This window comes from Glycine max, chromosome 14 (assembly GCF_000004515.6).
Source record: "Glycine max cultivar Williams 82 chromosome 14, Glycine_max_v4.0, whole genome shotgun sequence".
NCBI lineage: Eukaryota > Viridiplantae > Streptophyta > Magnoliopsida > Fabales > Fabaceae > Glycine > Glycine max.
The window spans coordinates 45,743,871-45,758,522 of NC_038250.2; the positions used below are offsets into that span (position 1 = coordinate 45,743,871).

A 14,652-nucleotide genomic window follows, 5' to 3' on the forward strand; every position below is an offset into this window, starting at 1 on the left:
TATTAAACGAATAAAAAATATTTAATATTTACTTTTAAATTAATTTAAAATATTTAATAAAATATGCTGACTATTTCTTATCAGTATTTTAATAAAATATATATATTCTACTCAATATCCTTAAACATATTTAATGTTGAAGAGAAGGTGGATTTCTCAGTACTCAATTCTTTTTTAGTATCATTTAAATAATAACATACAAATTAAAAAAATATGAACAATATCTATTAAAATTATTTTTTATTTTGTAATATATATGACTTTTAACTATGCCATTTCACTTAATAATTATAATCGTTACTAGTGTGTCAAAGTAAACATGTGAGATTATAAATACTTAAAGACATGAGCAGTTCATATTAGATTTTTTTAAAACTTTTAATAATTTATTATATGCGTTTTGTGATAAATGTGTAAGATAATTAAAAACTATGGTAAGATAATATGTTGTACTTGAAAAATAATAATTAATATTATATCTTATTAGAATTATAAAATAACGTATATATAAAGAAGAAGAAGAATTTTTATTTATCAAAATGTTACTAGTAATTAGCATGCAGAAAGAAAATCTAGTAGCATCTAAAAACTGAAATAAAAATTAGTGTGAATGACTTATGACATTTGGTCTTTTGGAATGAAACCGCTATTTTATTATTGCTCACTAACAAATAAAGTGCTAGCAGACAAGAACGGCAGATGGAGAAAGATCACTACTGGTTTTGGTTGAGGCGAGAACTACAAAATGTATATTGTGGGCTGTAAAGCTGGTATTATTTTTATGAATCAATGTTTTTTATGAATAAAAAAAAATATTCATGATCAATGAGTGAGTGAAGCCAAAACTGCTTTTGATAATACCACTTTTTATGTCGGGCTGGTACGAGGAAACTGCCGCGGTTTTCTTCCAACCATGCACCTTAACCTATTCATTTTCAGCCACATATATATTTTTGCCCTGTACACCTCGTGGTCATTTCATGTTCTTTGTTTGCCTTTTGTAATTTGGTTTGTTTTGCTACATGTTGATCATTAATTTTTAACCACATGAAATGAAACGTGATTTCATTTAATTTGAATCAAGCAAACTCAAATGTAATTCAAAGTTCTAATCCTTTTTACAAAAAAAAAAATTAAATAAATATCACTGTTGGGTACAACTAGCAAGAACCACTACGATAATGCAATAATAGAATGCATTTAATGATAGATCGTTAACCCAATTTAAGCTTATAGAGCAGCCCCATTACTACTTGCTAGATACAGAATATGTGATAATTTAATCTTAGTTCCATAAGAATAACGTAATAAAAAAAATGGAAAACAAACAAACGAACCAAAGTGTATTTAATGGAAGGTTTTGAATTTCTATGTGCTGCTACTTGCGACCAGTGGTTCTGTGTAATGACAAAGTACACAGCGTGTACATGTATATGTCGTTACATTGAGCTATAATATTTTTGGCTAACAACGCCAAAATCTTTCTTTTCTAAGGGTTAAAATTATTGTAGTTACATTATACTAATCAAACAACGATGAAAGAGGAACTGGTTCTAATGTAGTTAAATGGTTGAATGATAGATAAGTCCTTGTCCGGGTAGTTTACAAATTCTTCGCTATTTGTTAGTGTTTGGCAGGATGTGGCTAATGCGTGTAGAATTTTTATTATTTAATCATTAGAATAATTTTTAGTATTCTCTAGTCTCTATATAAATTACAATAATTACTTTGAATGAGAGTGTTTTCATGATTATTCTTCAACAATAACATTTATAAAAGTTATTCTTCAGTAACAGTATTTTTAAGAGTTTTTCTTATACAAGATCATTTTATTATATTTTTCTTAAACTCTTATTTCTTTTAATCTACCCTTTTTTTCTAAATTTAATTTCAACATTTTTAAAAGAAATATATTTATTATAAGTTTTATGTATATGAAATAAACATTTATCTATTACATTGTACATGCTAAAATACTAGTATAAAATAATATTGTTATATAAATTAATATTTTTTTGTTTTAATTATAATAATGATTATTTGTTATTTGAACTTTTGATTTATAAGAATGGTTCATAATGAGTTAGATACTTATTTTGAGCAACATAAAGGCTTTTTGCTCTTATTTAATCTCTATTTACTTATTACATGATTTAATGTGCACAAAGGTGGGGAAACTCTAGTCATTGAATTTATCTTTTTTTATGGCATTACTCTTAGAAAGTGAAATATTAGTCTAACTCAATCCTACAAAATCGACTTATAAGATAAGGATTGTTCCCCCCCCCCCCCCCCCCCCCCCTCCTCTCTTATATGCACTTAATAGACCTTGTCACTAGTTGATGTGGGATTACCAATACACATCCCTCACAGCGAGGACTGGACATCTCAAGGGTGAAGTTTATAGGACTGAACATTTGTGGATGCTTCGATAACTGGCTTGTAAGGTAACCCACCTGCTAATCCAAGGTTGCATAACTCGAATTCATGTAACGACAATAAAAACAAAATAACAAAGGCAACATGGGGAACATTGAAACCAAATCCATGGGAAAACAAAAGCCCTCCAAATATGAACATATAAGAGGATAAATCCTGCCTATCATTTACAAAAAGAAAAAAACTTGGATATGAATGATGGGGTAACAAAAAGAAAAAAACTTGGATATGAATGATGGGGTGAAGTCCCACCAGTAAAATCCAACTAAAGAAGTGCTATGGAAAGCCAACCTACATGCACAATTAAGTATTGCCTTCACTACTAGAAATAATGTTTTAACATTGCCATTGACATATGTTTATTAATTGTGTAGGATAAACATGTACTAAAGGAATCGATGAAGTCTGTTGATAGGCCGGAACTTGATGACGATCCCATATACCAAATGACATTGATGATCCCGTAACTTTTCCCCAAGCCTATGCAGGTGTTGTGGGGTGTAACTATGTTTGGGGTGTACAATTAAAATGTCCCCTTGTACATAAAACATGAAGATCTTGGAGGAATAACACACGGTGTTCAATGTCTGAACATCGTTGTTATACAATTGTGGATTATGTAAATAAATTTAAATTACAATCCTTTACCTAATTGATTGTCTTAAATTGTTGCATAATTTACTATATTTCAACAATAAGCATATGAATGAGTTAAGTCTGTGATCGAGGAATACCTCTGTGTATGGATTCTTTGAGCCACAGTCCATACAGAGATCTGAGCAATCGCAATTTGAATCTGAGGATTATATTAAGAAATAGATGCATAATTCATAGAGAGATGTCTATCTAGGAGCCTACTTGAATGGGTAAGTAAAACTGAACAAATCAATTTAAATAATATATGCATTATAATAACTTAATATTCTCCAATGCAATGGGCATTGACAATTGGTGGTTATATGTCCTAAGGACAATATTGTTGTCTGGTTTTGTTCCTTGTACAATAAGTCTAACAACTATTTAAAAGGAATGGTTAACAGATCAGTTCTAATTTGTAACACATTTACTTTATCATTAATATTTGACATCAATTTTTTGAATTTTATAATATATATGCATGTTTCTCTTAAACAGTACTTTGAAGGGATTCAATGATAATCACGAAAGTAAATCCAAGGCAACTGCTAAATGGATTCCAATTAAAGTAAGTCATTTAAACAATGCTTGATCTCTTCAAAATGACATTTTATTGCTTTGTACACTAATTTTGGGATAACTTTGAATATCATATTGAATTTAGTGTAATAAGCAAAGAGGAAACACTGAGTGTGGCTATTACGCCATGCATTGGATGTAGTTGGAAAATGGTAATTGTTTACTTCAAAACTAATTTCATTTGTTATAGTTGCTATTATTTACACTGGTTAAATTAAGTCTTATTATATGATGAAGTATTTTACTAATCCAAGACTATTGGAACCAGAAAGAATAAAGATTAGTCGCATTCAATGGAAAAGATGTTTACTAAGAGTTAAAAATGAAACACTAAGTAGTGTTTAAGAATTTTTGCAAATGTTAGACTTATGTAAATCTTAGGTTATAAATGATATTTATGTATTGAAATTATTGTATTTATGAGTATTTATTAAATATTAATTTGAATATAATATATACTACCTAGATTGATTTGGTTTTGGCCTGGATTGGTTCTCTTTTCAATTTATAGATTTGGGTTCATTTAATAAATAAACAAAATATTAAAAAAATGAAAAAAAAAACATTAGTTCTCCCTAAAACCGATGTTGTATTGTGCTATACAACATCGGTTCTACCAAACAAAAGGCATAATTGACATTGGTTCTTGAAAAATTGATGTTGTGTAGCACAATACAACGTCAGTTTTGCCCAAAACCAATGTTGTAAATACTATACAACATTGATTTTGATAGAGTCAATGTCATTTATGCCTTTTTTTTTTTTACTATTTGCTACTACTATACCATATTGGTTTTGGGGAGAACAGATGTTGTATAATAGATTTCAACATCGATTTTTATAACTAATGTTAAAAATAATTTACTTTTAATGACCGTTATTTCAACATTGGTTCAAAATCAATGTTGAATGTCTAAAATAATCAATGTTAAAAGCACTTTTTCTAATAGTGTTTCTTGGTAAATATGACTAAATAAGGGACATTGACTTAGATTACTCAAGGATATTCATCCATCTATTCCTAATTTGCCAAGGCACACTACTAACATTTTCAAAAGCTTCAATCACCAACATAGAATCACATTCAAGCCAAAGATGCTTCCAACCACGCTGGTGAGCCATCTCAATAGTTGTTACTATCATTTGAGAAGGCAATAAAATTATAAAATTTGTCTTTAATTCTCTTGCACAAAGTGTTATCATTCTCACTTTTTACATCAAATTTAATTGTTTGTGATCCCCTCAATATTTAGGGAGTTAATTTGATTTATTTATTTTTGTAGTTGATTATAGATTTAACCATACAATTGGTCTCTTAATTATAATTAAAAATTCAATTGGATTTCTCAATTATTAAAAAAGTTCAATCAACTCCTTCAATTATATAAAAACACTTAAATTGGGTCCTTCAATTATTAAAAATTTCAATCATGTTTTCCAATTAATTATTTAAAAATATTACAATCGTATAATTTTCCGTTAACTATGTCGGTTTAATTGACAAAAATATATATTTTTACATCATTTTTTAATACAGTTGATGTAAAACAATAAATTTTTACATCAATTTTCAATGCAATTAATGTAAAAATGGAATCCTTGTTAAGATCTATCACTGATGTAAATAAATATTTTTACACTTGTTGTTAATACAATCGATGTAAAAATATATATTTACACAACTTTATGTTAATCAAATTAATGAAGTTGACGAAAATGATAAGATTGTAGTGTTTTTAAATAATTTGAAGACCTAATTGAACTTTTTGAAAGGGTGGGAGAACTTGTGTGGTAGGGTGTATTACAACAAAATTGATTTTACTATTTAAATCCATGATTTATGGTGCACCACCTATTAAGTGGTCCATCCTAACCTTTGCCCTAGAGGTAATCGTAAACCATGGTATATTTGATCCATGTCAACAAGGGCACAGAATAAAATCTTCTCTTTATGGTGTTTATTAATGCTTAAATTTTATGTTTTATAGGGGTATTAGGCTTAACTCAAGTCGTTAGTCAAATTATGATTGTAAGGTACATTTTTCAGTACTAAAATATTCGAAGTTGCTCCAAATATGCAGCATTTGTTCAATCATGTTGCAAGCCAGGAGGAAAAAAGAATAAAAGCAATCGCAAATTACTAATATATAAAATTAAAGTCGATTGTCAATAAACTGTAGTATAATGCTTGCAAGAAAAGAATACATACGTCAAAATTTCAAAGTTACAGTAGCAAAATTTGTTTGAAAACTATAGTGGACAAACAATCGAATATAAGCATGTAAAATCTTTGAAAGTATATTACACGCAAGGTTATAGATGAGGATAGTTTAGACTTAAGTTGAAGCTCTAATTGACTTCGTAATATGGTTTTGATGCATAACTCTTTAAAAGAAAAAAAATCAGCTTAATTAAGTACTATATTCGTTCAACTTTTAAATCTGTTGACGTAAATGATTGATTTCCTTGCTTAATCATTTGGTTCATAGAAAAGAGATCACAACCGGGCACAGAGAAAACACCATATCTATCTAAATTTCAAACTGATCATGAAAGTCGAAATCATGAAACAAAGACAAATCGATCGAGGCCCACCCCTCCTTTCATTATTTTTTTTAATTAATTATTTTCTGAATTTTGATCGTATCTACTCTTAAAATTTAATAAATCTTGCTCAAAATTATTTCATTTTTTTTTCTAAATATAAAAGGGAGAGAGAGAGAGATCATATACTAGCTGTTTTATAGTTTTATCTCCTAATGGTGTCACTCCTTTATTTATTTGCTTATTGCGTAGCCTATGTAACACCATCCAACGTAGAACGTTCGTACTTCATATTTTTTACGACTTATTTCAATGATAATTAACCGTAACATAAAATTATAAATTGTCAAAAATTTTATAAATACAAAAAATCAGCCCATTAGATAATTGCATACAAATTCATATAAATAGAATTCTAAATTTCAGGATATAGAATGCGTGAGTAAAACAAAAAGGATATAGAACGCGTGAAATTACTTTTATATGAAAGTTTAGATGTTATTAAATGTTGTTGCATTTTACACACAAAAATTTATGACAATAATCTATTGACTGATTAACCGTTCCAGCTCGTGTACATTTGATCAAGAAATGATTGCCATGCAATAAACATCCAAACATTGTTATTTTAAGTAATATGGAATATAAAACCAATTCTGTGGGCTTGGGATAGGGATCCCAAATTCTCTACAGCGGCCACACGCAAAGTAGGAGAATGGAGATTATAAGCAACAATAATATTAGTCATATCTGATATATTTTTATATATTTTTTATTTTGGGTTAATTTTTTAAAAATTATAAATTTTTGTGTGTTCACTTCTTGTTTAATAAAATTTTAAATTTACTTATAATTTTATAATTTTTAATAAATTTAAATCAAACTAACATATCATTAATTTGAATGAAACTTGAATTTAATATCCTTAAGTAGTGGTGTTTAAATTCAAATCAATTTAAAATAAAAGTAAAATAACCATTAAAAATAAAAAATTAAACCAAATCGATATATTTTGGATTTGTACTCAAAATGGTCTACAAGATTTGATTTGTGATTTATGACTTTCAAATCAATCCAAACTGAACCACCATGGTACTTATATTATTTTAATTAATGTTATGCATTTTATAAAGTGTATACTACTTCCATTTTCCAATATTGTATAATATTATATGTATGACACTTATATAGTATATTTCACTTTTTTAGACGATTTTTTTTAGGATACATTTGGTTTAAGATGGAAATTTAAAAGAATTGTATCATAAAATATTTAATATATTAATTAGTTTTGTAGATAGTTATTAGACAAAGTTTTAATATAATTTGATATAAAAGATAAAAAGAAAGTAAAAAAATAATAATTAAATGAATATTTTACTAAAAACCGTATAAATCGAATCAAATCAATTCGTAAAAGATTGATTTGATTTAATTCAAATTTAAAAATAAATTAAGATCAAACCAAATTAAATCGTAGGTAATTTTAAGTTTGGTTCAAATAATTTTTTAATAAAAATATTGAACCACTCTTATTTTTAAGCAAGATCTCGCGTTTAAATCTGTGAATAAAAAATATGATTAAGATAAGAGATCTTATTAAAAATATCCCATTAGATCTTCTGATAAAAATTAATTATCAATAAAAATGATAGATATTGCATACTAATGTTAATATTTTTTATCTATAGAAATTAAAAAGAAAATTTACAACATTCATACAGTGCTGAATCAATTGAACTAAATTTCATTTGTAATGTAATACTTGCTAGTATTCTTCAACGAGAATTAGAATTTTGCTATTTTTAACTAATTCTTATTAGTTGAGATCTTTGCCTTCAAATTTTATACTTCTCTTATATATACGTACGTATTTATTTATTTATTCTATGAGGATTTACTTAGCCATTGGGTTAATGGACTGAAATGATTGATCAAATGGACTATTACGTATAAATATAATTAAGGCTACCACCGTAACCTAAATTGATCAAATGGACTATTATTTGTTTGTATTCTACTGGTACTGCTCGTACCAACATCAATATATATTCACTTTGCCTATTAAGAAAAAGAAAATGTCACTATTTCTTTTGTAGACTAGCTTGTCTGTTACATATCAATGGCATGTTCTTAGATTCTTCACAGGATGATAAAAACTTAAAAATGACTTATTAATTACTTGAGTGGCGTTTTCACAAGTGTTTTTATATATAATTGATATGATCCCTTTTTTTCTTCAAAGAAAAATGAATACATAAGCATATATACATATTATCACAATGGTAATAATATCTTCATAACCTTACACTTTTTAAATGCACTTCCTCAACCTGGACAATACATTATTGAAACTCCCTAACCATGGTCGACTTCTATATGACAATGAGAATTCTCAACAACCTTGCTATTCAGAAGGAACCCTTCATCAAGGGACAATTAAGCATCAACTTTTTTTATAAAAAAAATTGTTGGACAAGCTTCAACTTTAATGAGTTACGAAAATTTGAGTTCATAGGTATCGCAATTTGGACAGGCTGTCTCCTACTGCATAGTAACGTGCTGAATCTGCTGATATGTTTAATTACCACAAACGATTCTTATTCATGGCAGAAGAACCATTTCTTGTATCATGTACATATAATCTACTAGGTTGCAATTTCAAATATCTAGCTACTTGCAAGCTGTGAATCAGTGCATGTATTGCGGTAGCTAGATTAATTGTTAGGCTTATAGGTTACTAACATAGAAGCTACTAGTTAAAAAACATGTACGTGGACCTTGTGTTATAAATGGATATACATGCATAATCACCAATAAAAGCCGCTATAGTATTAGTATTACATAGCGACAATAACAACAATAATGAATTTTATCCAAAGTATAACTATGTGGAGCATGATCAAGTAATAGAGCCAAAACTGGAAGAATGACGAATAGGGAATCCCTACATACAAACAATTTCCATATAGGGAACAGGTCAGTAGTGTGTAGAAGACAGGATAAGTCAAAAGGGGAAGCAAATATTTGCATATTCGTAAAGTAGCTAAAAATCAAATACATAAGCCAAAGAAGTTCCGTTAAAAAAATAGTACGTGGTTGCATTCACACTGCTATTATTGTATTCATGTACGTAAATATATTGTTATAGACATACATAAATGTCTACAATTGCCAGGTGTGGGTAAGAATAGAGGTTCTACACTTCTATATGCTATTAGAAAATGAAAGTTAAATAGATACATAGTGTAATTTATTATTTTACTAGTAGACAAGTTGTATTAACTATTAAGTGTACATATTGGACAGGAAATTAGAGCCGTGGAGCAGAAAAGAACAAAAAAAGATCACCAACCAATTTGAATTTATGAGCTAAGGCAAAGTTTGGAAGCATTTGGGGAGTGGGACCCAACTCTGAAATCTTCTTCAAGGAGGGAAATAGAGAGCGATGCAGGGTTGGTTTTTTTTGTTGAACTTTTTAACATGCTAAGAACCTGAGAAGGTTTTATGATGTTAACTCCCATTCTTTTTGGTTTCAAGACAGAATACAGATCTGAGGGTCAAAGTTTGCCAAAAATTCCTATTAAATATTTTATGTGGTTCTGGTTGTAGAAATTTCGGTGAAAAAGACATAAATGGCACCCTCTATTTGCGGGGGGAAGATCTAGAGAGAGAGAGATGTGTAATGTGAAAAGCAGATTCCATTTTGGTCTTAGGGTATTATAGGTGTAAATGATATATATTATAATACGTGTACTATAATGCATATAATAAGCAATTTGCAAGAAGCTTTTCTATGTACCCTTATAAATATGCGCAACTTAGTACTCTATTTTCTCAAGGTAGTATTTCCTAAACAATTAGCAGCAATCTCACAACAGAGAAAGCGATCGAGAGAGAAAAAGAGAGAGAAATGGAGCTTCATGACCATGATTTCTTGGAGGAATTAATGTCTCTAAGAAGAGAAACATGGGATACAAATCCATGTTCACAAGAAAACCAGCTTTTCTCTAATGGCTGGAGTTTTGATTGTTTTGATCAAAACTATCATCAAGCTTTTCCTCCAAACTCTTTCTCTTGCCAACAAGTTCCTCAAAGTTACAACCACGACTACACCTACAATGAAATCTATAGTTCCTTACTTCACGAATTCTCTGCACCACAAGTTATAGATTCATCATCCTATAACACCCTTGATAGTACTCCACATAATACCCCTCCTTTTCTTGCTCAAGAAGATTATCCATTGTCCATGATGGAAGAAGAAGATCCGGGTTTTCTCGGGGAAGAGCTTCAATGCTTGGACCTTCAAACCACATGCAAAATGGAGTCAAGCCATTCCCCTGAAATGCCTATTTTCAACACAACTTCATCATGTGTGGAGAGAAAGAATAGAGCAAAGAAGCTTCAGGGGCAGCCTTCAAAGAACCTAATGGCAGAGAGGAGAAGAAGAAAGAGATTAAATGACAGGCTCTCCATGCTAAGATCAATTGTGCCTAAGATAAGTAAGGTATGAAGTTAGAATGAGTCATTATGAGAAATACTAGAATGTTAAACCACATAGAACTACTATGGTTTGTGTCATATATGCAGCATAAGTGCTAATTTGCTTGTTGTAAATTAATGCTTCTCACAGATGGACAGAACAGCTATACTTGGAGACACTATCGATTATATGAAGGAGCTCTTGGAAAAGATTAATAATTTGAAGCAAGAAATAGAAGTTGATTCCAACATGGCTAGCATTTTCAAGGATGTAAAGCCAAATGAAATCATAGTGAGGAATTCTCCAAAGGTATGTGTACTTTTTAAGTTTGTGGGATTTGAATTCTGGCCTAACTCAACCTTAAAGTTAATTCATGAGGTGAGAGTTGTTAGCTAATTATATACACTACTTTGACCATATCACTCTGATTAATGTGAAATCTCCAACACAACTAGAATTTTCTTCCAAGATTCTTTTAAAGTCAAAATAAATCATCATTGAAAGATCCCAATTGTGATTTTGTGCAGTTTGATGTGGAGAGGAGAAATGTCACTACAAGGGTGGAGATCTGCTGTGCAGGGAAGCCAGGCTTGTTGCTGTCTACAGTAAACACCTTGGAAACGTTAGGCCTCGAGATCCAACAATGTGTTATTAGCTGTTTCAATGATTTCACAGTGCAAGCTTCTTGTTCAGAGGTATATTAGATAGTGATAAAATGAATAGAGAATATATGTTCTATTCTATATTGAGTGCATTCTAAAATGAAATACTAGATAAGAACATGAGGACTAACCTGGGTATTCTCTTGTTGGAGAGTTAAAAACTAATCTCACAAGTTACCAAGATAAGAGATTGATTTTTCTCTAGGGTTTGATTTTAAACAAAACATAATGATCAAATCCTTTAATTGATCATATACTTAAAGAAGATGATTATTTCTCAACTGTATTACACCATATTAGTAAAACAACATGAGAATAAAAGTATATTTCGGTTTTCACTAAAAGGTGGAATTGAAGAGATTAAGAGAGCATACCAGAATTTTTAATTTTGTCTACTCAGCAGACCCCACCATAGTGTGATGGTTTTTTGGTACTGTCTAAAAATTCCCTACTTTTTAGATTTTGGGTTCAACCCATATGGTCATTTTTGTTGAGCAATTGAGTAATCAACTTTATTATTCAATATGTTATTTAATAGGAATTGCAGCAGAAGACAATTCTGAGTTCCGAAGATATAAAACAAGCACTATTTAGAAGCGCAGGATATGGTGGACGATGTTTGTGAAAATAAAAGAGAGATGCAAAACAACACAGCAAGTGCACCATAGCTGGGGAGAGTTTTTGAGTTTCTGATCATAGTGCTATCCATTGATTTAGAAGCCAATCTAGCCGAATTTCTTTTTTCTCAATGCATGACAGTAATTGATTTCTTCAACATGATGCCTATTGTAACATTCAAATGGAATCGTCAAAAAATCAAATGGAAATGCCTATTAATCTTGGTGATTGGCTTTGTTCCCTAACATTTCTTTTTTGGATAAATGTTCCCCTAACATATTCTCAACACAAAAGCCATGCCAATTAGATTGAATTGCCAGTATGTGATGAACTCATGCTTAATTATGATTATTAGGCGCATTTCATCTAATCTAATTACAAAGTAGGGAACATTTACAAAGCTTTCTTGCTGAGGGGCTGCATCGTTTATGGCATAAACCACACACACACACAATGAGTTACATAATAATAAGCGTATTAAGTGACAGATTAAAGTGTGTGAGAAGCAAATATTAACCAATAATTTAAAAAACAGTAAAGTTAAAATAAATTAAATAATTTTAACACTGCATTTATACAGTGAAGATATACATATATGGAGGGTCAGGCCAAAGTGCAATTGCAACATAAGAGACTAAAGTTCCAGAGTTTTGTCTCTATTCCTTTCGCATATGCCTTTTCAGTTTCTTTTTTTGTACAACTTCTATTTATAGGGTGCATACATTTTTAGCATAAAAAAGTAGTACAGACTTTTTTTTCTATAGAATGATTTAACAACAATAATTGTGCACTGAACCGGTACAGTTACGTATCTAAAGGTTTAAAATTTTAAACTCTCTTTTTAAGTGTTTATTTGTCATTGAATTTAATTTGCACGTATCATCAGTATACATTTTTTTTATAGATATATTTAATGAAAAAGATTACTTTATTATCACTACATCCTATATGATAGGGTGATAGGATCAATTTATATTAAATGCTCATGTAAAATAAATTTGCATAAAAAATAGAAAACCTGTATAATTATATATTCATTATTAATTTTATATAATATCGATCAAATGAATATCATTATTATTTTAATATAACAATATTAATTTGAAGGGATAAAATCTGTACAGTTAAAATTTAATCGGCAGAAGATCACAAGTCTTGAATGTGTAACTCTTTGTTTTAATTCCAAAAACGTCTTGCATGACAAATTTTTTAGTATGTGTTCGATCAATTTATTTATAAAAAAATATTATTAAAAATAATTATTTTTTTTAGAATTATTCTCTTCAAACGAAGCCCTATCAAATGTATGTACTAATTAAGTAATGCAAAATCTAAATCATTAATATACTGTAAAAAACACTAATTTTTTTAAAAAATAAATTGGACCAAACACCCAAGTAGAACTCATTAATTATTGCAATTGCACGATCAAAATAATTATCTCACAGAATGTGAAAAACCTACAAAATTTATTCATTTTGTGATATTTTCCTTATGATAAGAAAATGATATTGAAAAGAAGGAAAGGAAATGAAGTTTTAGTTTTAGGTCTTTATATAAGAAAAGTTTATTGGGAAGGCAGATAAAAATAACCGTTGTTCTCCTTAGTACTAGAGAAATAAAGAAAATAGAATCATCAACGACTTAAATTAAATATGCATAAAAAAATTCCTCTGAAAATAAATATACAAAATGAGTAAGCTTATACGAAGCATTAAAAAGGTTATAGGCTTAGAAAACAAAATGTATAGAAAAAGTAATGAAAATCATTTTTTTAATTTTATTTTAATATTTTATATTTTTATTGTCAATTCATATAAATCAATGTTACATTATACCTCTATTATTGCATTCTATAAAAAAAACACCCTCTATTATTGCATTGATGTTAATTATTAGACAGGATTTGGAATAGGGAGTCTAATTAAACAATTAGAACAAAATCTATCAAAATCACACGCAAATTAAAGTATTGAGAATTAAAAGTACAATTAAGCAAAAAATTACATCCAAAATCGTGGGAGGATTCTGACTTGAGATTTTGAAGGGGCAAAGAAGAACAAACCGGAATCGCAGGAAAATAATACGCGCGTTTGGTGATTCTCTAAAGAGGAAGTATATGATAAAGGAAAACATTGGGATGTTTGGTTTGGTTGTTTTCTGTTTTTATTTTCATTGAAAACAGAAAATGGTGATGAAAATGTGTTTGATTAGATTTTTGAAAACATTTTTAGTGAAAATGAGAACAGGATACAATCACGAAATGAAAACAATAAAAATTTCATTTTTAGTGTTTTCAGATGAGAACATAAACTTCATTTCGGATAAAATGAAATTACGGTGACAATTAATGTAATTTTAAACAAATCTAAAAATTCAAAAAGATAAGAAGTCAATATATCATAAATTTTAATATTTTTATTTCATGAAAATAGAAAACAAGAAGTTAAATAAAACATGTTTTCAGAATTTTAATCTTTTGAAAATGAAAACAGTCAGAAAAACAATAAATGAAAATAGAAAAAAAAATGCAAACTAAACACACCCTAAACCAATCACATTGTTATTTATCACAAAAAGATGGTGATTGCTTTGAATAGATAGACAAAATAAAAATTAGCCACGTAATTTTAGTATCAATTTATGCAGTTGTCTTTCCTAATATCCAGCAGCTCGCTTCTCTAAATC

At 29.0% G+C, this 14,652-nt stretch overlaps 1 protein-coding gene across 1 annotated transcript; it reads left to right on the forward strand.

The window, feature by feature from the left end:
• Nucleotides 1–9,861: 9,861 nt before the first annotated feature.
• LOC100814388 (transcription factor bHLH61) lies at nucleotides 9,862–12,183 on the forward strand. The gene is made up of 4 exons (XM_003544793.5): nucleotides 9,862–10,708; nucleotides 10,835–10,993; nucleotides 11,212–11,379; nucleotides 11,885–12,183. The coding sequence occupies exons 1-4, from the start codon at nucleotides 10,112–10,114 to the stop codon at nucleotides 11,969–11,971; spliced, it is 1,011 nt and encodes a 336-aa protein (XP_003544841.1). The 5' UTR covers nucleotides 9,862–10,111; the 3' UTR covers nucleotides 11,972–12,183.
• The last annotated feature ends 2,469 nt before the right edge of the window (nucleotides 12,184–14,652 follow it).

Excerpts from the sequence above, each read along its gene's own strand:
- LOC100814388 (XM_003544793.5), top strand. The coding sequence starts at position 10,112 with ATGGAGCTTCATGACCATGATTTCTTGGAGGAATTAATGTCTCTAAGA. Across the intron at positions 10,709-10,834 it reads TTGTGCCTAAGATAAGTAAG|ATGGACAGAACAGCTATACT; the intron begins GTATGAAGTTAG and ends TGCTTCTCACAG. Across the intron at positions 10,994-11,211 it reads TAGTGAGGAATTCTCCAAAG|TTTGATGTGGAGAGGAGAAA; the intron begins GTATGTGTACTT and ends GATTTTGTGCAG.